This window comes from Ovis canadensis, chromosome 2, assembly GCF_042477335.2.
Source record: "Ovis canadensis isolate MfBH-ARS-UI-01 breed Bighorn chromosome 2, ARS-UI_OviCan_v2, whole genome shotgun sequence".
In the NCBI taxonomy this organism is placed as follows: domain Eukaryota; kingdom Metazoa; phylum Chordata; class Mammalia; order Artiodactyla; family Bovidae; genus Ovis; species Ovis canadensis.
In genome coordinates, this window is record NC_091246.1 from 225,656,780 (window position 1) to 225,684,690 (window position 27,911).

Sequence of the window (27,911 nt, forward strand, 5' to 3'; positions counted from 1 at the left end):
GGCATCGCACGTGCGCAAGCGCGGCAGCACCACCACCAACTCCCCCCTCACATCTCCACCCCGCCCCCTGCCCGGCGCGATTGCGTGCGCGTGCACGAGGGGTCAGAGCGGAAATGGCGCCGCGGGGCCGCGCGTCCGGGCGGCGAGCGGAAGTGGGTGTGAGAGCGGAAGTGGCCGGCTAGAGCCGGGGGCTGGGCGGGGACCAGGCTTGTCGGTGAGGCGGCAGCGGCGGCGGCGGCGGCTCGGCAGGCGGGTTCAGGCTTCAGGGGCCAGGTCGGTCGGGTGGGTGGGTGTCTCCACAGTCAGTGCGTGCGCGGGCCAGCGCGCAGGTTTTCCCCTTCTCCCACCCCGGTCCCTTTCCCCTTCTTCCCTAACCTCCTACCCCACCCAGCCCCCCTCAAGGGGCAGCAGGGCCGCTCCCTCTGTCCTTTCCTCCCTTACCCACCCTCACCCGCCCTTGTTTCTCCTTCCCCTGTCCGGGGCAGCCGCCGCCATGATCCTGCTGGAGGTGAACAACCGCATCATCGAGGAGACGCTCGCGCTCAAGTTCGAGAACGCGGCCGCCGGGTGAGCGCGCGCCTGGGGCCGGTGGGTGGCGGGGGAGGCAAGAGTTGACCCCTGTTGATCGTTCAGTCCTCCAGACCCATAGGAGGGAGGTGGGAGACCTGGCCGGGTGTGGGGACTGCCCCGGCGGGGTTAGACGTGGGAGGTGATTGGGCGCGGTGGGGTGAGGGGCAGAGATGCGTGGGGAGAGGCTCAGAGGAGGGATGCGGAAGCAGAGTGGACAGGAGTGCGCGTGCCAAAGGTCAGGAGACCTGTGGGACGTGAGGGGAGCTTGGGCCGGAACTCTCCGCTGGAGGATCTCATTGCCCTCTGGAGCGAGCTGGGGACCACTTCCCTCTGTATTCCCCGTCATTGTTCAGAACCCAGAGAAAGCCTATTTCTCTGGGATTTGGGATTCGGTTGGAAGGAGTTTTCAGGAATTCCCATCACTGGAGGAAGAAAGAAGGTGGCAGGCCCAGATTCACCACCCATCTTCTCGCTCCCCACCCCCATCTTCTCTTCTAAAGGAGCAGAAGACTGAAGGCAGGCCCTGCCTTGCAGCCGGAAAACCCGTTGATCTCTCTAGTTTTACTTCCCCGAACCCTACTGTGAGAGAGACTGGTCATTTTGTTACATTTCTCGAGCAAAGTTAATAGTCCCCCCCCATCCATACGCCTTTCTTATCGCTCTTCTGAGGTCCTGATTCTTTTTTCCCCACTCACTGTCCTCTATCTGGATATCTTTTAAATCTTTGTACCACACCCCGGGTCTGTGATTTCTAGTGTAGTCATTCCGGCCCAGATACACACTTAAAAGCCTCCAGAGTCTATAATAAAGTTCTCAGATAAGACCTGTTTGTTAACCATTGGCCTTTTTAAAAGTGGGCTTTAGGACATGTTTCTAAAGCAGCCTTCGGTGTAAGACGCAAGAATCAATAGAAGACGACCTCCTCCCCCAAAGCTGCTTTGCTTTTCTAATATAATATTTAATACATGAACCAAAGCATCGGTTTTAACTTCTAATTTTTGATGGCTTGTGGCCAGTCCCTTTGCCTCATTTCCCCATGTGTGAGGATGGGAACTTCACATCTTGGTTACACAGTTGAGGAAATAGTGCAAACCGTTTCTGGTGAACTGGGAACTAATAATAAAGTAAGTGCTTGGAGAGCCACCGATGGGAGAAGATTGGTGGAGGGAATTTCTAAGTGGACATAATGAACTTGTGGCTTGGAGGCATTTAAAAAAAATACTTATTACCTGCCTCTTAAATTGAATATATTGTCTCCTATCTCTTTTATAAGGCCACAGGTTTTATCTGTAGTACAAAGCACAGCTTTCCTTGAAGCAACACAGTAAGCAGTAGTGACTGTTTCCTGCCAGGGGCTGCAGTTGCTTATATTTTAGGCTGAGTTGCTGCTTGTCTTCCGCCTCACTTACCAGTTCCTTTGCATTTTAAATTTCAAGCGAATCAGCTTAGTGGCTTATTTTGGGTGATTGCTGTGTACTTTTTTGAGCAGTGTAGCACATAGGAGGAAGTTAAATTAACTTCTGCATTTTCACAGCTTGTCTCAAGTGAATTCTCAGGTTTAGACTAGCGAAAAATGAGACCTGAGTGGTTATAAGCTGATCTACAAGATAAATGCCTGTGCATTTCAAGTAGAAGCACGCCTTGTAGTGTAGGAGTACGTTCACATCTGCTTGTTTATTAATAACTTGTGACTCTGAAATGTAGCCCATTATTCATAGCTTCAGCTCTTTTCCTTTTAGAACATTACTCTTAAAAAGAGCTACTAACTATTTCATCTCGGAGTAAGTAGTCACACAAGTCTGGAAGGCATAATTTAGAACTTCTCCACATTTTTTTTTTACAAAGTATATGTTGTAACAATGTTGAATCTTAGGGCATGGCAGCAAATTGTTTTTTTCTGGCCTGTCTTCCAGTTGAGATGTGACTTTAAGTAAGTTGATTCAGAACATACTCTGCTGAAAATCACTTTGAAAAGAGACTGTGATATTCAGCCTAACAGGTAGGGTTTGCCTGGGATTGCAAATGTAACACCTAGAAGAAGCCTAGAAGTTTCTAGGCATACTAGTAAGGTGAGGCAGCAGTAAAGTCTTTAAGTATTTATCAAGTAGTTAACTATTTATCAAGGTGCATGCCTAGCCAAAACTTTTAGAGAATAATAACTGGTGTGATAATCATGAACATTTACAGGGTTCTCTCAATGCTCAGCCCCAAACAGGAACAGGAAAGGGGGACCTTTCTAAGAGTATGGCAGCATTACAGAGGACCTAAGGGGGGACACATTTTGGGGTAGAGATCAGAGAAAGATTAAAGAAAGGCAGTAGCTCTAAGGAGAAACCTTTGAGATTGGAAAGGCTTGGCCGTTGTGGGAACCTGCTGGGAGAGGTCAGCTCCGCCCTGCTTTTCCCAGTTGGGGAAATGAGGTTCTGCGCAGCCTTCCCCATAGTGAATCCTCCAGCTCCGCAATGCCCGGTGATAGCCAATAACTACATGTGGCTAGTCAGGTTGAAATAAAAAAGTGAATTAAAATAAAGCTCCTCAGTCACACTAGCCACAGTTCTGGGGCTCAGTTGCCACACGTGGTTAGAAGCAGCCAGATGTGGACAGCCAGATGTAGGACATTTCCATTATTGCAGAAAGTCCCTTGGACAGCCCTGTTGCAGCTACTGAAAACGTGAGCATGAGGTAGTCTTAAAAATAGTTTTGCGGTATATATTTCAGAACACAGAGTAATTTTCCTTTTGAAGTTGATCTTATTTTAAGTGATGCATCTCGGAGCATGGTAATGGATTTATGGCAGGTCCTCCTCTGTGGGCCTCTCATAGTGTACCCATGCCAGAGTAAATTGCAGCCTCGAACCATTGCCCAGCCTCCTTACTTGTGGGCTGTGAGCACTGAAGGGGGTTGTATAGCATGAAACAAGAAAGAGAAAAAATGATGCCTCTCAGATTATCTTGCTGGATCTTCTTGCCTGTGACATCCTTCTAAAAGTCTAAATTTCCTTCAAGTAAAGCAATTCTGTCATAAATTGCTTAAAAATATATTTAGTCATGAAGATCTTTTAACTTGGAGGCAGTTTTGACAAAGCCTGAGAGCCATTCCAGGCAAATTACTTTTTCTTTTTTTTTCCCACCACACTCCTGGGAAGGTGGCTTATTGAATGATTCCTGTAGCCCCACAAAGTGATAATTATTGGTAAATTGTCTTCTCGACAGCCTCCAAACTGAGAGGCTGTCACTGATTAAGAAGCTGTGCGCAACACTGCAGATAACCTCATGTGCAGGTCTTGTCACAGTTTTTTGGTTTGGCTTTTTTTTTTCCAACCATTTAGGAATTCTTACTTAAGCTCGCAATTAAGTATTCTGGCAAATTAATTTAATTCTTTTGTTACTGTATACACACCAAGAACCTTTATAGCCTCCAAAGCTAGGCTTGTCAACTTCACTCTAGTCTGGAGTGCAACATTGAGAAAATGCTGCCAGATGCGAATTGCTGTTGATTTTAAGTGCGTGCTGGCTCCTTGCCACAGCTGTGCATATTGTGGGAAGCTGTGCTTCTGTGAGGGGGAGTGAAGCTCAGTAGGCAAGCCATGCCAGTTGGGGTGGGCAAGGACTGTGGGAGGAGAAATTTGAGCGAGGAATAAATTAAATCTTGCTGATACCTTCTCATTCCCAAATATGCTGCATGTGTCCTCAGGGAGGCAGACTGCTGAGAAGTGATTTGGAATTAGGACATTGTTTAAGCATTTAGGAGAAACTGGATGTAGTGGCTGACTTGCTGAGGTGATCTGGTTGGTCTTTTTACCGGTCACTGTAGTCACACACCGCTGCCCACTCTCTGGCTGCCTTGGAACTACTTTGGGCATGAGGCCCCAGCGCTGTGTTCCTTTTGTGTGTACCAAACCTGCAACTCTTAGTGGCAGGGTGTATGGTTCTATCATCTTTGTTTCCCCAGAATTCTTACTGTGTGTATAGTCAGCTTAGTACACATTTGATGAAGCCAAATAGAATGGTTCTTGGTTTCTTTAGGAGTTTATCCTTCTTCTGACATTGTGTGAATCAGCTTTTAGACCCTGTTTGTTATTTTGAGACATGCTTTAGGAGAGTAGGACTGCCTCTTACCTAATATGATCCATTTTTTGTAGGCTTTGCTCAAAAAGGATGATGGGAGCCTTAGAGAGGACTTATAGGAGATTAATCAAAAGCTTTATGATGAGATAATGAGCAGAATTCAATAATTTTTCTAATTCAGCTCATAGAAACCGTAACAAGAAGAGGGACATAAATGCACAACAAGGAACTGGATGTGTTCAGGAGTAAAAACTCCAAAATCCTTAATGAGAAAAGAAGATTGGATAGTAACAGTTACCAAGAGTTCTTTAGTGACATTCTAGAAACTTCCTTAGAAAAAGGAGAGGAAGAAATTTTTTCTAAAGGAATTGAGTATGTTTTAGTGTCTTGTGCTGTCCTGTCAGTAACCCTGAGGACATAGCCACCTGGCTTACTCTAGAATTCCAGACATTGCAGCAGTCTGACACTAATATGGTTCTGTTTCTCCTTGTTTTGGTGACCAATTCCCGATTGTTTGACATGGTTTCCTTCCATTTCAAATGTGCCTGGGTTACAGAGAGCAGCTCTGATTTACAGTTGACAAAACTGGGGCCCTTGGGAGTTGCTGAGGGAGTAGAGGGATTCAGCACTGCATAGGCACCCTTCCCTGGTGGTTCCTGGCCTTGTTGTGGTATGTCACATCTGGGTGAATGGTCTAGCCTGGAGATCCTGCCACTGGGCTGCCCTAAGGGCTGTGGTATCTCAGCGTATCTGTAGCTGAGTCATAAGACCTTTGTTGGGAAACTTTGCCGTGCATGTAGCTTCTCAATTAGTCTTCACAGCAGCTTCGTGTGGTAGAGGCTTTTAATCTCCATTTTCTAGAAAAGGAACCTTTGGCTTGCCGACAAGCATCATTGCTGTGGCTACAGTAAGCGACAGAACCTGAGGTAAAGAGTCAGCTCTGAAAGACATGCTTTTTTTGTGATTAAACTTACTGTCACTTCCTGAAATAACTATTTGCCCTTTTGGCCTAGGGGCTTCTGTGGTAGCTCAGATGGTAAATAATCCAATGCAGGAGACCCGGTTCAATGCGTGGGTTGGGAAGATCCCCTGGAGAAGGGCATGGCAACCCACTCCGGTATTCTTGCCTAGAGAATTCAATAGACAGAGGAGTCTGGTGGGCTATAGTCCATGGGGTCCCAAAGAGTCGGACACAACTGAGTGACTAACGTTCTTTTGGCCAGTTAAGAGTACACTTGCTCCCAGACCAATCTTATTCCTGTCTGTGGTTGCTTGTGGTTTAGTCGCTAAGTCATGTCTGACTCTTGCAACTCCACGGACTGTAACGTACAGGCGCTTCTGTCCATGGGATTTTCCAGGCAAGAATACTGGAGTAAGTTGCCATTTCCTACTTCGGGGGTCTTCCAGACACAGGAATCAAACCCCAGTCTCCTGTGCTACATGTGGTCTCCTGCTTTGCAGGCAGACTCTTTACTAGCTGAGCCACCAGGGAAGCCCTTTATTCCCTAATAGCTCCGTGATTTTTAAACCACAAAACACTTGGTCTTGGACTTGAGCCACGGCCCTGTCATGGTATATTTCCCACTCAGTGCAGTCCCCTTGTTAGGGACAGAGTTAAACAAGAAGTCTAACCCCCAGATGACTTCTCAGGAGGACTCCTTCAGCCCAGTGCTCTCCTCAACAGCCTGACTCTCTTCTCTGTGACCTCTGTGCAGCCATAAATAGCAAACTAAAATATTAATGGCAATGATATGACAAATATTCCCAAGTCAGGCAGCAAACCACTTAGTATAGATCTTAGCAGCTTCTCCCAGTGGGGTCAATGCTCAGGCAACTTTATGACCTAGAGAAATGCAAAATTTCAGAGTCAAAATTTTGGAACCCTAAGGTTTGTTATCTACAGTTGATCTTTTTTTGGTCGGTTGATGAAGTGAGAAAGTGAGGAACTCAGTCCTTCTGTGGCTGACTTAAAGCCTAAAGGTTAAAAAAAAGAACAGCCTCCTACTAAGTGATACAACATGGGCTTTTAGAAGCCTCCACCCTGCCTCTTTGGCACAGCCAGCCTTCCTCAGGAAAATGTGTTTCAGTGCTTCCCCCTGTTGTGCAGCCTCTTAATGTCTCATTCAGATGGGCCATGGATTAATGTTTCTACTTCTTCCTTTGCTCTTGTTTTTTCTAGAAGTGAGAAATGGTGGTTGATCATTCATCGCCTTAGTCACCAGGCTACAGTTTCAAATGAAAGATCAGAAACCACTTTTAATTTTTATCCAGTTCTTTTCATCATATCCTGAACTCACTCCTTGTCCATAAACCCACTTGATGCTTCAATTCTCAGACACCCAAAGTACTTTTCCTAAGTCACATATGGATGGCTTTGAAGAAGCAGGGTGGAACTCAATATGTGATTTGTGTAGGTTGGTTTTACAATGGGGCTAACATATGTTAAATAGAAACCAGTTTCCTTGAGAGGTATGGTTTAGCTTTGCAGCAGCGTTTTAACAGTCATAAACCATGTTATTTATTCCGTTATTTCCCAGCAACTCTGGAGGGCAGCTCAGTCTTGGTTCCTTCTGCAGATGAGGGAGCGGAGATAGTAAAAGAGATACACATTTGATGGTGAGGTGTTGAACAAGTTAGGCAAGAATAAATGTGAAAGTGTGTATATCTTGTCTGCTGGCCCATAAAACAAAGTGGAATCATTTGAGTTATAGGGTGTTAGCTAATAAAACTATGGAGTCTTCATTGGTTTCCTACCATTGAGTTTTGAGGAGAAGTGAGGAAAGCATTTGAAGTAGCTTTTCACTGGAGGTTAATTGACCATTATTGTTTTTAACTGGATATATGTCATGCTTTCTGGGGTAATAACTCAGCAGCATTTATCAAACAGAAGTCCACTTACCAGGCTCAGCTGGGAATCACATTGAAAGTGGCAGACCGTCAGTGCCTCCCAGGAAAAGTTCTTCTGTGTCTGTTCTCTTGTTTTATCTTTAGCAGTTGTGTAAAGTAGGATCATTTGTGTTCTCCCATTTTAAAGATGAGTAGGTGAGAAAATGAAGAAATGCAGGCATTAATTTGTCTGAAAACGTGGTCTTGAAGAAAAGGCTAAAGTTGGAAAACAGGTGTCTTGACTGTTCTCAGTGATTTTGCTGTTACTTTGTGCTACACTTCGTATGAAAGTGCAACACTGAAATTTAAAAACAACCACCTCCACCCCCACCCCCCAAAAAAGCGTAGAACCAAAGAGGGCTTCACAAAGGAGAATGGTGGGTACTTAGGTGATGTAAGGAAGAGGGAAACAGTGTAGGAAGACTTTCAGATTGTCTTTGAAATGGAACAGGACTGCATCATTCTGTGGCCTGAACTCATGCTTTCACTTTACGTAAATTTAAACTGTTCTGCTCTCTGTTTAGCAGTTTTCCTGCTGAGAGTGCAGCCCAAAGAGGGCATTTTGTGGGTCATATATACAAACGTGTCTATCATGGTCTTAAGGAGTTAAGAATTGAAGGTGAGCACCAACCACAGCAGAGATTCGAGCTGCAAAACAAGCTTTATCTGTCCTTCCTTTTTTCAGACTTCCACCATTAGTAAGTAGAGATTCAGGTGCATGAAAAAATGAATTGTGTATCTGGATCAAGGTGGTCTGATCTTAAATAAAGCTCGGAGCCTTTTGCAAGTCTCCCTGAAGGCAAGCAGCAATGTCATTACCCTTTTTTTGGCTGTGTTGCACAGCACGCAGGATCTTAGTTCCCTGACCAAGGTTTGAACCTGTGCTCCCTGCATTGGAAGCATGGAGTCTTAACCACTGGACCACCAGGGAAGTCCCAGCAATATAGTTAGCTAACTAAAGGACTTTTATTTCATTTTGCAGAAACAAACCAGAAGCTGTAGAAGTAACATTTGCAGGTAAGTATCCTTTATCTCACCTATTAAGAGAAGGCACAATATTAAAAGATAGAAAACAAAATTGTTCCTAAAATAAGCTTTGACGTTTGGGCTCCTATCTTGTCAGATTTTTTTTCCTGGCTTTTATTTTAGATCATTATTCATGGATTTAGTGAGCTATATAAAGTTGCCTGCTGATATTTTAAAAGTTTGGGTTTAATTTTGTGGTACAAACTAAGGTTTTTTTAAATTTGGAAATATTATGTTATTATCTTTAGCCATCATCTTAGTTTGCCTAGCACTTAGAGGAGTAGAGAATTACAAAAATATTCGAGACTTGTTCAGCAAGTCAGAGAGAGAGGTTACTGCTTTCTTTTCCCTAGAAAGAATTGGGTATTGACACTACTCACTTGCTCTGTGAACTTTGAGGCGTTGGTCACGCTGTTTATTAATAAAATGGGAATGCTTGACCAGGTGATCTTGGAAAACTTTTTGCAGCTCTGAAGAGCTCTGACTTGGAGGCCAGGCATCATCCCCTCCCTCTCCTGCTAACTAGCAACGCCAGAGCTCCCTATAATGACATTCAGCCCCAGGTTTCAAGAATTTAAGAGCTAGCCAAACACACTGTGTGAGCCTTGTGTGACTCCTAATTCAAATAAGACAATATTTTTTTTTTTAATTCTTGAGATAATATTTCAGTGCTTGACTGGATATTTAATGTTGTTGTTGTTGTTGTTTTATTTAGGCATGACGGTGGAATTGGGGTTATGTTTATTTTAGAGATGTATTCTGAAATATTTATGGGTGAAGTGACGTGATGTATAAGATTTGCTTCAGAATAAATCATTGGGAAGGGCTGTGTCTAAGTGAAAACAAGGTTGGCCATATGGACATATGTTGATTAATTGTTGAAGCCATGATGAGAATAGGGGTTCGTTGTATATATTTTTATACATGTTTCAAATACATCGCAATAAAGGTTGGTTTGTTTGTTTTTTTAATTCTTTCAGCACAAAGTGATGATTAAAGTAAAAATACCTTTGTAATTTTAGAGAAAAGAGATGAGTACTCGATAATTTTTATCTGTGTTTCTACTGATTTTCCACATGGATTTTAAATGAACATCATTTTACTTACATGCCTACTTGTAAGGGAGACCTCCTTGTGCCCTGCAACAGGTAGGCAGGCACTTTGAGATGTTACTCCCCATTCCCAAGTTAAGCAAGATTATTTGCTTCTCCTGGCAGATTTTGATGGAGTCCTCTATCATATTTCAAATCCTAATGGAGATAAAACAAAAGTGATGGTCAGTATTTCTTTGAAATTCTACAAGGAACTTCAGGCACATGGTGCTGATGAGGTAAGTTCCACATCACTTTTCCTTGGGAGTCTTGTTTCCTCCTCACCTTTTCCTGGCAATTTGCCACTCCTCGAAGATCCACGGCGCTGAGTCATCCATGCTGGCACTGGCCACTCTGGAAGGCTTGCTCACCTAACCAGGGGCTCTTGACTTCATTTCCATTAGTCATAAAGAAGGGTGTTTCTCAGAAAGGGTTTTGGTTCTCTGCTTGACTGCTTTTTACGCTGAAGAAATAAAGATGTTCTCTAACAAGTGAAAACAAAAACAGATTTAGTTCTCAAAAAATGTAGCAAAGAATACTTTTCCTTGACCAATACAAAAATAGCTATGGCAAGACTAAGATGGATTCAGTTCTGTTTCTGTTACATTGTGAAGCAGGTATATAACCTCTGGTCTGTTCAAAGTTTACAGGCTTAATTTCTCATTCTAGAAATTTAGGAACAAATCTGCCCTTTACACTTTTTAATATAATGCTCTTTAGAACTGGCCTCTGTATCTCTTCTTCCTTATGACTACCTTAGGGGAAATAAGAAAGGGTGTCCATGTGTTGAGAAACTCTTGGTGGCCATGCTTTATTCACTGACTTCTTTCAATAGGTTTGGTTCCTGTTGAACTATATTTGCTCTGGGGAGAGCCATTTATGGAAGAAAGAAAATGTTATTACACCAGTGTGTGCACGTTGTGGTTGGGTCTCAAAGCAGGAAGTATGACTCAGTTCCTGAATCAGTTTTCAAGTATCTTCTAGTTTTAACAGAGTAGGTTCTCCTTAATGTGGTGAATGAAGATACAGCCATTTCTATTTTCTTTCTGATTGAGAGTGATAGTAGTTTGTTATTTTTTTAAGTTTATTTTTAATTGAATGATAATTGTCTTACAATATTGTGTTGGTTTCTGCCATACATCAGCATGAATTAGCTGTAGGTATACATATGTCCCCTCTTGAACCTCCGTCCCACCCCTTACCCCTTCCCACCCTTCTTCGTTGTTGCAGAGCCCCATTTTGTGTTCCCTGAGTCATACAGCAAATTCCCATTGGCTATCTATTTTATATACAGTAGTGTATATGTTTCCATGCTACTGAGAGTAGTAGCTTTTATTTAAAATTTATGTGATGAAAGAGCTGTTTAACAAAAGCATATGATCAAAATCTTGATACTGAAAACTAAAATTAATGTTAGCCAAGCCAGATACCAAGAGCCATACGCGGTCACTTCCCTTACTTCTTCATATGCAATTGGTTTGCCCTGTAAGTTCAAAGGAACAGCTAAAACCCTCTCTGATTTTGCCTCAAGTTCAAGAGAAGAAGAATGGTTTAGAGAATTTGCATTCAGGGTCATTTTACCTGAAAAGAAAGAGCCTCAGGAGAAAGACTTAAGTCTTTTAATGCATTTGAAAGATTACTAATGTGAGTGAGACCGGCTAACTCTTTACCAGATGAAGATCAAGAGGAAGTAAATGGCAGTTAAGGTGGCCCTGTTTTAGATGAGGTAGAAGACAACTTCCTAGAAAGAACTGTTGAACGTTTGAACAGATGACTGAAAAACTGTGTGATCATTCCCCCTAGACCTTCCCCTCTCTTTAAAGGCGTTGGTGCAGTAAGAACACTCCTTGGGAGGGAGAGAAAATGTTAAGCTAGATTTCTTAAATCTCTGTTCCGGTCTGTGCTTTCCTTACAGTGAAGCTCCAGAATACATTGCTATTCTTGTAGCTATCACAAGGGTCAGAGAACCAGCCCACTCAAGTGGGTGGAATAGGTAACATTGGCTGTGTTGCAGCAGAGTGCAGGGTAAATGGCTCCCTGAGTTGGTTAAACAGTGACCAGCCTGTGATAACCGCAGGAAGCTTGTTACTTTGTCACAGGCCTTTTTTCAAAGCAGAAAGCCTCAGCTGCCAGGTGGGAAGGTCTGATTTCCTGGTGTCAGGTTGGAAGAGGGGGCGCAAAGTGAATCACGGTTAAAAGTGCAAGTGAAGTGAACTAGGAAGCGTTGGCTGGTTTTGCCAAGAGGAGGGAGCAGAGGAGTTGAACTTGGTATAATTTTGGTTCTAAGAACCGCTTAGATCTCAGAATATTAACTTAGTATCTTGGGCTTAAACTGAATAACTTGGAACCTAAACTAGGAGCTGTGGTTTCTCCCACATCTGATTTTCCCTTCCTCCAAGTACACATAGTACAGAATTGTAGATAGTTAAAATTATTAATGGGACATGGGTGCTGCTTTTTTCTCCCTGAAATGATATAGGAGAAGTAGTATATGGGACACCTGAAGTCAGATCTCTGTGCCACCAATAGATTCTGTGACCTTGAACCTCTCCCTTCAGTTCCTCTTCTGTAAGAGATACCTCACAGTGGGTGTGTGGTCACCAAAGAGAAACTAGGTGTGGCATTACTTACCGTTTGACGTTACATAAACAAGTGTGATCACTGATACATGCTGTGAAGTCCACCCTGCTGTCCAGGTTTTGCATGTTGAGGCTTTCTTCCAGCTATAGGATAACGGTTAAATAAATATGTGGAGTACTAAAAAATATTTAAGAATGAGGAGAAAGAATGCACTATATGATAATTCTTTAAAATGGGACGTGAAATAAATGGTTTGCTCCTGGTTTGTGTAGCATATGTGTTTTTTAAAAACCTGGAGAGAACACTGAAAGTAAATGAGAAGAACAGCGTTGACATTTGCTCAGATCTGTTATCTGAGTCCCCAGATGCTGGAGACGGGCTCTGAGACGGCAGGAGTGGACCAGACGGTGGCCCTGCTCACATGGGCCTCCACTCCAGTGCTGTCTGTTCTTAGTGCTTTTCTCTGGCTAGTGAGATTCTTTAAAACACACACACCACTCTTACAATTAAAGCAAGTTGTGCTCTTGTTCACTTTTAACTTGGTAACTTATCTTAGATTTGAGTACCCCTTTTTTTTGGTATCCCAGAAAATGCAAGAGGGTCATGATTAGTATGTTTGTGGTGACACCGTTAGAAATTGGATGCATAGAGACAAAATCCCACAGCCTGTTATACGACTGGGGGTTAGTATTGATGTTTTGGCCTCAATTCTGCCTTCCTGTGGAATAATGCTGACTCCTTCTAAGATTTTAATGAGACAAATAATAAGACCTGTCTGTGTCTTACCTCTAAAACATAATAAAGACTATTAAATACCAAGAGGTTATTGAATTCTAGTGATTTTAATTTTTCTCTCTCTCGAAATAACTGCCTTTCTCCTGCTTAACGTGTCAATAACATTTAAGTCAGAACTGTTCCTTCCCAAATAAAAAGATTGATTCTTAAACCATGCCAGCCTCAGAGCAGTTCCTACCAAGAAGAGCAATCACACCATCAGAGAAAAAATAAGAAGGTGTAAAAGGGACTCTTGTTCTATCATTTACTCCAAAAAAGCTGGAAAATAGCCAGCTGTAAGGATTGGTTTTGAGAAAAAAACATTTAGAGAGTACACCCTTCTGTGGACCCCCACGGTATAAATAACTGGCTAAGATTGAATTATCCATTGCTTTTTAAAGCATTCAAGATAAGCAGGCTAACCGGAATCAGTTCCTGACAGTTCTGGTTTTACCATTTCATTCACCTGAGTTAGTGGTTTGGCCTGTACTTGGTTGATAACTAACATGATCTATTCTCACTTGAGATCAGCATTTTTTTACTCTCTTGGAGGGAGAAAAAGGGTAATTATGTGCAATATAAGATCTGGAGGAGAACAGACCATATAAAGGGGGTGACCAAGTGCTAACCTTTTGGACTTAATCAAACTTCTGTGAGTAATTTGCTTGATAACTCAGATAAATCTTCTTCCCTCCCTGTATCCTATTTCCCATTCACCTTTTGAAAGTTAGGAAGAATGCTGGCTTAGGAAAAACGGCATGCACAGTGCTTTGAAAATAGTGAAATTCTCATGGTCTTTGAATTAACATGTGTTTGTATAACATGCTTGTTTTTCTATTTTCTAGTTATTAAAGAGGGTGTATGGAAGTTACTTGGTAAATCCAGAATCAGGTAGGTAGTAATGTGAATGGCTGTGGAATGACTTGGAAAGAGATTTGTCCTGTTTGTGCTATGCCTTTTTTAGCCAGCGGATTTTGTTTAAATGTTACTTATTTATGAATATTTCTGCATGAGTTCAGGTCCCACTTCAGCTGTCTCCATAAACAAAGCTTTTAAGGGGCTTTGCATTGTCCAGTAATGGATACACGTTACTGATGTAGTCACACAGAGTTGATGTATGCTGTTTTTAACATTTATTGGGTAAGATCTAATGACTCTTTGTTAATGTTTCAGCCAGAGGGCCACCTTTGTTTGCCCATAGTGATTAACATGCCTTTTGAGAAGATTAAGCCAGCATTGATTCTCCCTCCCAGCCCCCAGTAACCACCTTTGTACACTGCACATTTGGAGAAGGAAAAGGAATATTCACAGCTATTTTCACATTTTTCAATTAGAAATTTCAGCCCCTATAATCCATTCTTCTAATCAGTGATCTCTGCCTCCTTGATTAGAAGAGCTATATTACACAGCTTTAAAGGAAGCTTAAATAAGAGGGAAAAAACTGAACAGTGTTTTTATGCCTATGATTAAGTAGTAGTTTCAAATTCTGAGGCATCTATAGCCAGGCCCCATAGTGAGGACCAAGTTGTAAGACTGCTTGAATGTAATATTTGTTACTCAGATCCTGTGACTGGTACCTTGACTTAAATCTTTCCAAAAAGGAAAGTGTATCTGTCTCTTTAACAGCAGTTACTTTAAAAAAAAAAAAAAAGGCACCTTACCTCCTTATTAGAATACCTTCCCTTGACTCTTATCTGCTATTCTGGAAACAAAGTATCTAATAAAGAAAAGTGCCTTCAGAATGTAACTTATTACTTGGAGTGTTTGTCTATGAGAACTTTGTACTCCATAAAGAATACTGAAATTTATTATTTCCAAAATTGATGGTATAAACATATCTCAGAAATAAAAGCCAAAAGATAAATAACAGTGTAGGCTCTAAGAGGAATCAGGGAATTTCAGAAAGAAAAATAACTAGAGTGGAAAAAGCATAAAGGAACCCTTGGATGTGCTTGTCACCACTTAGATCCTAAAATTTATCAGAACAAGCAGAGTGTGACCTGGATTTTTCTCTGTGGGTTTATCTAGACAAGTTTGGAAAACTCTGCTGGCCATACTAGATTTTACTTTTCTTTATTCACATCATGTTTTCTTCATCATATTGGAAGCCATACTTAAGTCTGGCTTCAGTTATAGTTTTATTTAGTTTGCTTTATTTGGCTTCTTAAAACTAACAAACCCCAGCTTTAAATATTTTCCTTTTTTTTAAATCTAATCTTGTGGTCCATTTGTTTATCTGGTTTTCAGGTACCCAAAATGGAAGGGTGATTGATATTATTTAATATTGGAGTGCCAAGAATGTGCTAAACCCTGTCTAGAACAGAGATTTAGATAGCCAGTCGATGCTCTCAGTGAGGCTAGATCCAGCAAAACGCAGACCTCAGGAATGCTCTTGGAAAAATACTAAATGGTAACAAAGTATAAAGGTCTAAGAAACTCAGAAATGTGAAGTCTATACAGTTCTGATAAAATTATTCCCCCATCATCTGTTTAGAATATGAAATGATCCTCAGTGATATTCTTGCAAAATCATTTACAGGCTTTTGGACAGGTATGTCATTCAGTTACATAATTAAGCATCCTAGGCACTTGGCTTCTTTGAACCTTTTTTTCCTTCTAAAGTGAAAATAACTATATCTGGCCTATTTCATACAACTCATATGGAGATCAAATGAAGTAAAATGTTTTAAAACACTTGGAAAAATTTACAGTGCACACAAATAAATCTTTTGGGGTGTATACAGATTTTTTTTTTCCCGTTGAGGTTTTTGCCCTGTTTCCATTCTCAGGGTTTACAATGGCATGCAGGCGGGTATATTTTTTATCAAAAAGCAACCAAGCTGCTCACCATGTTGGCACTTGGCATGATAAACTGTCAGAGAAAAATATGAAACTCATTAATAGGTTGATAGCATATTCAGCCTGCTTTCACGATTGTGTCTGGAACATTAAATTTCTAAAAGTTCCAGGATTATGACTTCCTCCCATTCCTTATTTGTAATCAGTCATCTTTGATACTGATTTAGATTTTTTGCATGGTATCTGTTAATTAGCTATATATATTTACAGTAATTTTACAAGAATTAAGGTTTTATTTCACATCATTTGCCCTTTGAGGAAGATGGGAGTGGACTGCATTCTCCTTAGGTTAAAAGTATGGACACTGAGACAAAATCAAATGCCATTTGAACCCAAAAAGCTTTTTTATTTTATTTTTTTTAATATAACTATTGGGTGTTTTTTTCGCCCCCTCCAGGATACAATGTCTCTTTGCTATACGACCTTGAAAATCTGCCTGCATCCAAGGATTCCATCGTGCATCAGGCTGGCATGTTGAAACGAAACTGTTTTGCCTCTGTCTTTGAGAAATACTTCCAGTTCCAAGAAGAAGGCAAGGAAGGAGAGAACAGGGCAGTTATCCATTATAGGGATGATGAGACCATGTGAGTATAACTAGAATTTGGTCCTAAAACTTGCTTGTGGCTATCACATATGCTTACCAAAAGATATTCAGCTAAGTCAGACCTTAAACTATATTGTGTGAAGCCCCTCAAAGTGTCTTTCTCATAAAATTCTTAAACCCAGGATGTAGATGGTTTGGCGAAGGAGAAGGCCGCTTCTCCTTATCTACAGAAAGTTGGCAAAAGATAAAAAGAGAATCCAGCACTTCCTTTAAGGCACTAATATTTTGGGTCCCCTTCTGTAATTTAGCTAGGTAATCAGGAGGCAGAGGGTGACTCTAGGTTCTAAGAAATATTTTTTAAAGTGGGGTTCTGAGAATCAACTAACTCTGGACTCCATACCATATAGACAAGTTCGTAACGTCCACCTTGGGTGATTTTCATCTCTTGCCTCACGTAAAGTTTGTATTTATTGTACTGACTTCGTGGCCATAATTACTCAGTCTCACTGGCACACCTTGTTTGATGAATTAAAAGGTTTATGATGGCTTTACCTTCCTGCTTCACTTGTAGATCAAGTTCTTGACAAAACCCTGTTCTGATTCTGTACTTACTCATGAGTTTTGTTCCCCTCAGGTACGTTGAGTCAAAAAAAGACAGAGTCACAGTAGTCTTCAGCACAGTGTTTAAGGATGACGACGATGTGGTCATTGGAAAGGTGTTCATGCAGGTATGGAGCAGACATCTTGGGGCAGAGAATAGGGGGACCATGGCCTAGTGACTTATACCTTGGCATCAAAGAGACTTCCCTCGTGATCCAGCGGCTAAGATTACTCACTCCCAATGCAAGGGGGCCCAGGTTCGATCCCTGGTCAGGGAGCTAGATCCCACATGCCACAACTAAAACCCAGCACAGCTAAATAATAAGTCAACATTTTTTTTAAAAGATAAGAACTGGCAGCCCTAGAACCCTTCTAAGTGGTTTTAGCCCTTTGCAGGACTGAACTAGAGTTGGTTCAGACAGTAAAGAATCTACCTGCAGTGTGGGGACCTGGGTTCAATCCCTGGGTTGGGAAGATCCCCTGAAAGAGGATGCCCTGGACTGGTAGCCCACTCTAGTATTCTTGACTGGAGAATCCCCTTGGACAGAGGAGCCTGGTGGGCTACAGAAAGGGGGTCGCAAAGAATCAGACATGACTGAGCAACTGAGCATAGCACATAGTAACAAAATGACTGAATATGAAGTATGCTTCGTGCCATGAGGTCTTTGATTTAAAGCTTGGTCCTGTTTCCTGCCCGCTTAAGTTTTCTTCAAGCTTCTAGCAAGGTCTGTTGTCTTGGCTTATTAGTCCTAAAGTCTTTTCAGAATGGAGTCTAGAGAAAATTCTTAGGTGGTAGGTAATGCATTAATAGTGTAGAGTTGTCAAACTGGCAGTGAAGAGAATGGGCCTGAGTTTGGCTGAGGTCCCCATGGAGCTCCTCCCTCAGAAGCAGCTCATCCACTAGAAGAGTAGTAGGGGTTAGGAGGATGTTTTGTAATTGGATTTCTGGTGTGGTTGGACTCAGGTCTGACACAGTACAACCACTGTGGCTTTGTCATGCTGTCTGCTAACCAGTTGCTGGCTTTAGGACATGAGCGCTCACTGGTGAAGTGCTATTCTGGCTGGTTTCTTATGAGACAGCTCAGCATTCAAAGTCTAGTACAGAGGTTAAATTAAAAAAAAAAAAAAAAACTTTGTATGTTCATTCTGTTCTTTGGCAAGGTAATGAAGTTTAAGAATTCCAGGACAACCTCTTTTGCCAGGTTGAGTTGAAAAATAATTGTGCTTAATATAGTGAGAATACTTTATGTGTAGGCATTCTAAGTGGCTAGGGAAATCTTCCAAAGGAATATTCTCCATCTGACCATCTGTAGTGGCTTTTTGTGTTAAGCTAATTAATCAGAAACTAATTTTGTAGTCCCCATGCAGAAAAATTGGAATATTGACAAAGCATTTGAGAGTACTAAACTTTCAAAAGTGTATGGTTGTGCATACATAGATATGTATGTCTTAGGTCCTAAATGTAAACCTCAGACAGGCATTTCATGTGTTTTTATGCAGAATTGACAGGGGAATTAAATGCAGTAGCTCAGAAATTGGGCTAAATCCAGACTGACAACCCAATTTTAAAACCTATGAAGTATATATTTAGATTTGGCTGGGTTTTTTACCAGTCTTCCATTTAATTCCAGACAACATCTTAACTTATTTTTATACTTTGAACAGATCTTGTCTTGGAGAGTATACTGGAGATTTGTTCCTTAGGAGAATTTTGAGTATTCTTTTTTGCATGTGAACTTAAACGCTCTCCCTCACAGTCCATGTGGTGGGACACTTGTCTCTAAGGGAAAAGAACGTCTGCATTTTTGTACCGACTGCGTCTCCAGTGAGTGACAGGCCTGGCCCCATGTGAAAAGGCAATGCCCAGGAGCCCTTCCTCCCTCTCCAGACTAAGAGGCAGTGGTAATTTAACTCGAAATGACCTTAGTAATGTGGACTTACTTTGCTGGTTTTCCCCTCCAAAATAAATCAAGCACTGTCCTAGGCCTAGTTATTTTAATTTCTAGGAAAAATGAGGACAGTGGATGCCTAGCCTAGAGTGCTGTGACGTGGGAGGCTGGTCGTGGTCACCTGTCTGCCTGCTGTGGGTCCTCGTTTCCCATGCCAACATACACCTCCAACCTAGTCAGAACACCATCCCTCCCTTGACATTTGGCAGGCTGACTTGGAGGGATGCTTATTGCTGTCATTTGGGAAAAGACAGGGAGGGGCCATTCCCCACTCTTACGGATGTGCTAGTGCTCGGCTTTGAAGGCATATGTCCTGTGAGCATCAGAGAAAACCTGGTAGATGTCATCGTTTCAACCCTCATTATGTGAAAAGCAATAGTTACACTTTTCGGAGATTTGGTGAACTAGAATTGTTTATATTACTAGATGTTTAAGTTAGTTCAGTAGGTAAGAGAAATTAAGTGGATGCCACTGGTTACTGTATGTTCAGGGACAAGACAAAAGCAATTTGCCTCGGAGGCGCTAGTGAAGATGTCATTTTGAGGATCCTTGCTGCCTATATATATGTGGGATTATACCTGTAGGGTATTTTCCTGAACTGGGGACCCTGAGGCAGAGTGAGTAATTTTGGTAGCATTGCCAACCCCTTCTCCATAGAGGTTATGCCATTTCCCTCCCACCTCCAGTACGTGAGTGTTCATTTTCCCAAAGTGGTGTTGAGCTTTTGGATTTCTGCCAGTCTGACAGGTTAAAAATGGTGTCTACTTTCTCTTATGAACAAAGTCAAACATCTTTTCTTTTTTTTTTTTAATGCTGAAGGCAATTTTTTTGTCTTTTCTTGTGAGATGTCTCTTGATGGCCCCTACCCATTTTTCTATTGGGTTATTGGTCTTCTCAGTTTCTTCATGTACTTGGGAGACTGGCCCTTTTTCTGTGATAAGAGTTGCAGATTTTTTTTTTCCAGTTAGTCATTAGATTTCTTGGGTTGTTTTTGTTGTTTGGTTTTCCCTCCTGTAGAACTTTATTTTCATGTAGTGAAATTGATCAACCTCTATGGCTTCTAGATTTTTGAGTCATAATTAGAAGCACCTTCCCTACTGAAAGGTTGTACAGAAATCTAGCTGCATTATTTTCCTGGTGTTTTTATAGCTTCCTATTTTATGTATAAATCTGACTACTTATGTGTAGTTTCTCTTGGTGCATGATATGAAAGGTAGAGCCATCTTTTTTTCTAAGCGACTACTGCCTGTCCCAGTGGCAGCTACATTACTGGTTTAAGATGCTGCCTTTATCATAGACTTAATTTCTGTATATATTTGGGTTTATTCTGAGCTGCTGTGGTCAGTTATGCTTTGATGGAAGAAAGAAATGATATTGTGATGCCGCAGAGAGAAAAAAGAGAAGAAAAAAGAGGCAGTATTGCTGATACATATGTAACAAAGACTCTAAGGCAAAAAGCTGCTGGGTTGGTGGGTTTACTGCCTTTTAAGTGTTGTGTAAGAGAGAAAAACCAAGGAGAAACAAAGGCAGGAGATTGCCTGAATTACAGCCCCGAGTCAGTATATTGTTAACCAACTCTGAAATGTATCACTCTGCATGTACAAAACTGAGAAGTGCTGCCAAGTCACCACAGGTTTATAGATACTCCATCTGGTTGTGAACGCCACATGTACCAGTGAACTGGAGCGTTCAAGAAACTTATGAAGCACAAGAAAGTGCTGGCAGGCAGTTTTTATCTGTTCTTCCCGCCGGGGACTAAAAGAGGGAGACTGATAGAAGTTAGAGAACGTCCCAACCCAGTTGCAGAATGAAAGGTATTTTCTAGAGAAAGGCAATTTCAGCAGCGTTGCTTTAAGGATTTTCGTTTTGAATTATCTTGGATCCTTTCCTCCCTCTTCAGATGTTTTTCCTTTGGGGATCAAAGTTCAGAGGGGAGCTCACCTAACCCAGTGATGTTATTTCCCACCAACCTTTGGAAGCTACACAAGGAGTTCAGAAGGCAGGGGGTGAAACAGACGAGCTCCCCGACTGGGCATTAGACCTCCTCAGGTGGTATCCTTCCTTCACATATCTGCTACTGAGGGCTTGCCCGTCCGTGTGTATCCTCCTGCTGCGGGTGAAGTGCAGTCCCTGCTCCTTCCTTTACAGTGTGCTGACACTGTCAGCTAGGGACGTGGTACTTTCTTTCTCATTCTTGTGCTAGACAGTCTCTTTGAAGGGCAGAGGACTAGATACAGCAATGAATAAAAGAATCCTTGACTTGAGGAGCTTAAAACCTGGTAGGGAAGCCAGATGCATTAATGACTAGTGAAATATTACAGTAGAGGTTTGCAGAAAAGCCATGGGAACTCCCACAGGAGAGCAACTAGCTGTGCCCAGGCTGTTGGAGAGAGCGTTATATCTGGGCAGCAGTAGAAAGAAAGTTGTATACTGAAGGGCTGTATAACTTGCTCTCAGTACTCTCAGAAAACTCAGGGACCTTGGAAAACTTTTGGTTCCATCCCTCTGTCCTTCAGAGAGTTTAAACCGTAGGTTTTACTGGCATTGCTGGAAAGTCCAGTCCTGTTATTACAGATCTGGGTTGAAACGGGGATGCCTCGTATCACTTACCTGTTCATACAGGAATGTATGAGTTAGGAAAGCTTGAGATGTGGAGGTTAGGACGGGGAAGAATGGCTTGGTTTTGACATCCTTAGGCATTTTTCTGTAGTTTGCTGAGGGTGGATAGATTTTGTCAAGGGTGAGCTCTTACTTGAGCTCCACTTGACATCTTAATCAAATTTCCTGAAAAATATAACCTCCTTTCATATTAAATCAAAAGAAACTAATAAACTGTCATCCTTATCCTGAACGTAATCTGGTTCTCTGAGTGCTTTGCAATTTGTTGTCTATTTAGCCTTAGAAGTAGTTTTATCATGCATATTTTTCCAAAACAAAAGAAGAGGATTAACAGTGCTTTTCTTTGCTCTTTGAAAATCGGACTTGTTAAGTACTTTGTGATCTCTCCTCTTTGAATCTGAAGTATGCTGATGGCAGCCAACACTGGTAATATTTCACGTTGTGCTGTGCTGAGTCGCTCAGTCATGTCTGACCCTCTGCGACCCCATGGACTGTACCCCACCGGGCTCCTCTGTCCATAGGGCTTCTCCAGGCAAGAATACTGGAGTGGGTTGCCATGACCTCCTCCAGGGGAATCTTCCCAACCCAGGGACTGAACCCAGGTCTCCCGCATTGCTGGTGGATTCTTTACCGTCTGAGCCACCAGGGAAGCCCAAGAATACTGGAGTGGGTAGCCTATCCATTCTCCAGGGGATCTTCCTGAGCCTGGAATCAAACCAGGGTCTCCTGCATTGCAGGTGGATTCTTTACCAGCTGAGCTACCAGGGAAGACCAGTACTTCATATTAGGTGTCATTTATTTTTAGCCTCTGCCGGTCAGAGGGCTCAGAGGTCACATCCACAGGGCAAACCCCAGAGCATAGGTTGCTGCTCTTGCTGTTCATCTCACACCAGATTCTCTTCTGGTTGCTTTTTGCTTCATCCTGGCAGGAGTTCAAAGAAGGACGCAGAGCCAGCCACACAGCCCCACAGGTCCTCTTCAGCCACAGGGAACCTCCCCTAGAGCTGAAAGATACCGATGCCGCCGTGGGTGACAACATCGGCTACATTACCTTCGGTGAGCTGGGCGGGGTTGCCGCATTTGCACACCTTGGTGGGTTCATACTGCAGTTGAAATGGGGCTGAGTGGCAAAAGCAGGTGTGCCAGAGTGTTCCTGTTGCCGGTGCCATGACTGTAGGAGGCATGTCGTGGGGCACTAATACAAGTCATGTGCTGTTTGTATTTTTATACAGTAATCATTTTCCTTTTTTCCCTGTTTTATCTAAATCCTCAGGGAAAAAAAGGATAGCCCCTGGAGTGAAGTAGGAGGGGTTAGGGCCACATAAGCCCTGCTAAGCAGCTAGTTGGGGTTCTCTGTCCTTTGGCGCCTATTGGGTTTTTTTGCTCATTAGACCAGAGCTCCAGCCGTGATTTACTTACCCACTTTCCCTCTGGAAAGATTCACATCCACCCCTCTCACAGTTTGCTTCAGCCTAGTGAGCTGGTTCATTGGTAACAGCTGACAGTTTAGAATTGCAGCTTACACACACACTGACCCTGACAGCACTAAGATGTCCCCTTTTCTGGAGTTCTTTAAGCCACCATAGTGCTGAAGACGCATCCGTTTATCGGAAATAAGCAGGCTGATTAACCAGGTTTCCTTAAGTCTAGTCTACATGCCTTTTTTTTTTTTTTTTTTGGCATGTTACTCTCTCTGAGGTTGGGACAGCCTGTTAACAGTTTAATTAGCAATGTCTCTCTTTGTGGTACGTAAACTGATGGTGAACTTACAGTCATTAGCATCGCAGAGCCCCTGCAGTGCAGTTACCCCCTGGCCTGGTGCTCTCTTCTCTCGTCTCTCTTTGTTTCTCTTTGTCTCTCTTTGTGGTACGTAAACTGATGGTGAACTTACAGTCATTAGCATCGCAGAGCCCCTGCAGTGCGGTTACCCCCTGGCCTGGTGCTCTCTTCTCTTGTCTCTCTTTGTTTCTCTTGGTCTCTCTTTGTGGTACGTAAACTGATGGTGAACTTACAGTCATTAGCAGAGCCCCTGCAGTGCGGTTACCCCCTGGCCTGGTGCTCTCTTCTCTTGAGGGCAGGTGGACCCACAGCGGTCCCACCCTTTCTTAGGTGGCATTTCTTTTCGTTTCAACAAAACCTGATACTCGAGAACTTTGCTGATGCCGAGATCACTGAGTAGGATAGATGCAGAAGATAGAGGGGGTTCCCAGAAGCCAGAGGGAGAGGCGTGCAGGGCTGCCCAGGTGTGAAACTGAGTGACTGACTGCACAGGACTTCGTGGGGTCAGGCAATGGCAAGGGCTTTTCTCAGCCCCCAGCCAAAGCAACTCATCCTGCCATTCCTCCTCAGGAATGCTCAGGTTCTTGTCCCTTCCTGTTTGGTGTTCACCACAGACTACATGATCCTCTATGGATCTAGTTTCTCTGAAAGCTTACTCTGCTTCGGCACCAAGGTCCTGCAACAGGCAGGCTTTGTTCTCTAATCCCCATTGCTCCAGAGTCCACCCAGGTAGCCAGTTGTGTCGTTTTCTAGAGAGACTTCTGAGAGGCAGAAGCTAGTAGATTTCACAGTGCGCGGCCGGAGAATCCAGACCCGGAATGAACGCCAGGACCAAGCCCTTTGCCGAGGGAGCCCTGGTTTTTGGCCATGGTCTCCTCCATTTACACTTACTGGCAGAAAACCCTAATGAAACAAGTGGACGGTCCCAAAGCAGGGCGAGATGGGAGCTGACAGTAGACTGCTGGTCTTTCCACCCTTTGGCATTGGTGTAATTAGACCTTGACACCTTGTCTGTGCCCCCACTCAGTGCTGTTCCCTCGCCATACCAACGCCAGTGCTCGAGACAACACCATCAACCTGATCCACACGTTCCGGGACTACCTGCACTACCACATCAAGTGCTCGAAGGTGAGTGAGAGCAGCCTCGGCACCGGCGCTCTGCGCCATTCTCTCCACCAGAGCTCATGGCATAAAGTCCTCTCTGGTATAGGCTATTGCTAGGAACTCTACAGAGATGGTTCTAGAGGCTTTGAGTCATGGCCTTTCTCCATCTCTCTCACTCCATAGCAGAGAGGTGAATATATGCTTGCTTGCACAGCCCTATGTCAGCCCCAGGGTGGATGTTCCCAGACCCTTCTGATAATTTCTGCTACTTAGAGCAAAGCTGTCTTTCTGGAACATGACTCTGCTTCAGTACCCATTATGTTTGCCTCCAGGCCTATATTCACACACGTATGCGGGCAAAAACATCAGACTTCCTCAAGGTGCTGAACCGTGCACGCCCAGATGCCGAGAAAAAGGAAATGAAAACAATCACGTGAGTAGCACCATCCTGCAGCAGGACTGCCTTCCTCTCCTAGGCTTACCAAGGAGGTCATGGGTGTCGGTGACCCAGGTGTCTGGGCAGTGGCTGCAGGTGAGACAGGCAGCGGGGCGCCTATAGCTGCCTGGCAGACTAAAGATGGGACAAACAGGTTTTCACATCTGAATGGGCCTCCTTGTTTCCACATCTCTGTGATCGAGGATAGTGGCTGCTAGAAAGAAACAGGCCTTTTTGCCAAGATGAACTATGTTCTCTTTGGGTCTGAGTTGACAGGCCTATCTTAACTGTCTTGATATCTTGTAGAAATGGAATAATCTGCTTGAGGACATTTAGTTGCATAAATAGGCCTGGAACTATTCCAAAGCATTCTTTTTCCTGGTCCAAGTCTTGGCAGGAATTTTGCCTAAAGAGGAGGTCGGCTTTATCTGAGATAGAGATGATGAGGAGTTCCTAAAGGGTGCAAGACACTGTCCTCAGTAGAGCAGCATGGTCGGGGGCCTGGGGGTTTGGTTCTGTGCCAGGTGCCAAATCTTGGAACCCCCTCTGGTAAGGTTTAGGCCATCCTGTTCTCCAAGTAGAGCAATGGGTGCTGGTCTCCTATCACTTGTTCCCATTGAATTAAATGTCTTGAGGTGAACTAAGCCTCCCCACAACCCACACAGCCATTTCCAGCACCCCACACTCTTGGGATAACCTTCTATAGGTATGTTGTGCCTATGCCTTCAGGCTCCTTCCCTTGGCCTCTTCTACCAAGCTAGTTTTTGTTGCCATTTAACAGGATGAGAGAGGGTCTGACTCTTGGGTGCCTGAGCAGAGTGCTTATAATCTCAGAAGCATCAGACATTTATACAGAGCAGTGTAAGTCACCCCTGCCTTCTATACTTGAGAGGCTGCCTGTCTCACTAGGAAATTGATCCCAAAGACCTTTCTCTAGAATAGCTCTTGCCACTGCCCAGAGCCAGCAGTGTTCAGTCCACAGCTGGATCCTCTGCTTAGAGAGAAGTGCCCACGTGCCATGGCAACACAGTGGCAGCATCGTTCCTTCTACTGTGCAGCTTTATGGCACAGCCTAAGATGGGCAGAACTCAAAAGGTAGGGAGGCAAGGAGGGTGTGTCTTGGGGGCATGTGCTCTTGCTGCCCTGCAGACTCTTACCTCCATCATGGAGTTGACAAGTCTCCCTTTCCTTTCCCTGCTTGCTTCTCTCACTCACACCATTTTGGTGACCCTGAGTGTGAAGCAGCCAATTTTGTGCCACTTTCAGAGCCCCGTTCAGTAGAGGCCAGGAGGTGAGCCAGCAGCCAGTACAGCAGAAGGCAGCCTGACCCGCCAGCCTGTCGCGCACCAAACGAAGGGCTGGGCGTCATAACAGTCACGAACCTCTCCTGTCACCTTCAGCCCTGTAACTGCCTGTCCATTCAGGAGAAGCGCCCACCAGACAGCCACTACCCAGTGTCTCCCCACAGGGCTTCTCCCCTGGTTCCGTCACACAGCCCGGCAGCCTTGGAGTGTGGGGTTACTGCAAAGCAGGTGCAGTGGAAGGGCAGGAACAACTCCCTGTCCTGATGGGGGACTAAGAAAAGATGAGTCCTTGAAATGAGCCAGTCGTCCATAAACTTCCTTCCTGGAACTTAGGAAGAACAGCTTTGCCTTTTTCCATCCTGTGATCTCTCTTTGGCAGAGGTGAGCCCCAGAAAGGAGAAGCAGGAGGTAAACAATCCTGAAAACCAGATTGAGTTCCCAAAGCTAGGCAGGAGAAGCCAGGACCCTTCTTCTGCTCTGGGTTCTTACAACCCTTCTGTGATCAGAAGCCAGCCATCAGCACTCCACAGAGCTCTGCTGGAATTGAGCTTTCTATTGGGGAATGGATAACAAAATATTTTAGCTTCATCTGTGGTAGGGTAAGACATTCCAGAGAGGAAAATCTTAGTTCCCGTAGTCCTCCGCTCTGGTTTCCAGGCTTCTGTGCCAGATAGGTACCCTCCATCTTTGGGAACCGTCCCCAAAGTTGGCCATTCTTAGAATGCTGGGTAGGACAGGACACCCCGGCTCAGGAGCCTTAAGCGAGGCAAGTGTTTTGTGACTGAGTGTAGTCACCATATGACAACACAAAACATGCTTAAGCTTGGAAAGTTTGGAGGGTTGCTGCTTATGACATTTTGGCCCCATGGGGGAAAATTTAAGGAACTGCTCTCTGCTAGCCTGAGAAGGCATAAGCTGTGTTAGGAGGACCCCAAATTCTTTTACTCAGAAGAGGGTTGAGACCAATCTAAAATGCAGGTAGATCTAGGCCATGCAGAAATTGTGGGCAGGTGATTCGCCTGTCTAACTTGGTATATTTACTGTCCTCATGGGCTTATTACTTAGTACCCTGAAGTATTCAATAGGAAGAAAGCTGATGGGTTGTTTCTGCGAAAGCTGGAACCCTTGCCTGGAGTTCCACATACCTCTGCTTGAAAAACATTGACCCCCATCTCTAGTGCAGAGCGTGGGGTGGATGGGAAGGTGAGCAGAAACTAACCTTCAGACTTAATCTCTGCTTTTGAAGGGGGAAGACGTTTTCATCCCGCTAACTCTTGGGAACAGGAAGAGGAAGCGGCTGGCAACTGAAGGCTGGAACACTTGCTACTGGATAATCGTAGCTTTTAATGTTGCACCTCTTCAGGTTCTTAAGGGATTCTCCGTTTTGGTTCCATTTTATACACGTTTGGAAAATAATCTGCAAAAACGAGCTGTGCTTGCAAGGACTTCATGGTTCCCAAGAATTAAAAAAAAAAGAATTCCACTTGATCAACTTAATTCCTTTTCTTTATCTTCCCTCCCTCACTCCCCTTTCCCGCCCCTTCTTTTCCAAGCTGTTTTGCTTTGCAATATGTTACTGGTAATGAGTTGCAGGATAATGCAATCTTAACTTGTTTTCTCTAAGTATTTGAGTTCAAAACTCCTGTATCTAAAGAAATACGGTTGGGGTCATTAATAAAGAAGATCTTTCTATCTTACATGAGAATTCACTTGGTTTTGGACT

General features: G+C 43.5%; 1 protein-coding gene and 1 non-coding gene across 2 annotated transcripts; both read left to right on the forward strand.

The window, feature by feature from the left end:
- Positions 1 to 27,885, forward strand: ARPC2 (actin related protein 2/3 complex subunit 2). Its single transcript, XM_069578312.1, has 11 exons — positions 1 to 273; positions 486 to 567; positions 8,506 to 8,540; positions 9,767 to 9,879; positions 13,840 to 13,885; positions 16,251 to 16,437; positions 17,032 to 17,125; positions 22,495 to 22,621; positions 24,372 to 24,472; positions 24,781 to 24,881; positions 27,435 to 27,885. Exons 2-11 carry the CDS (start codon positions 494 to 496, stop codon positions 27,457 to 27,459), a joined length of 903 nt encoding a protein of 300 aa, XP_069434413.1. The 5' UTR covers positions 1 to 273; positions 486 to 493; the 3' UTR covers positions 27,460 to 27,885.
- LOC138434895 (small nucleolar RNA SNORA42/SNORA80 family) lies at positions 3,345 to 3,481 on the forward strand. Its single transcript, XR_011254953.1, has one exon. It is a non-coding gene; the product is annotated as a small nucleolar RNA SNORA42/SNORA80 family (small nucleolar RNA).
- Positions 27,886 to 27,911: the final 26 nt, after the last annotated feature.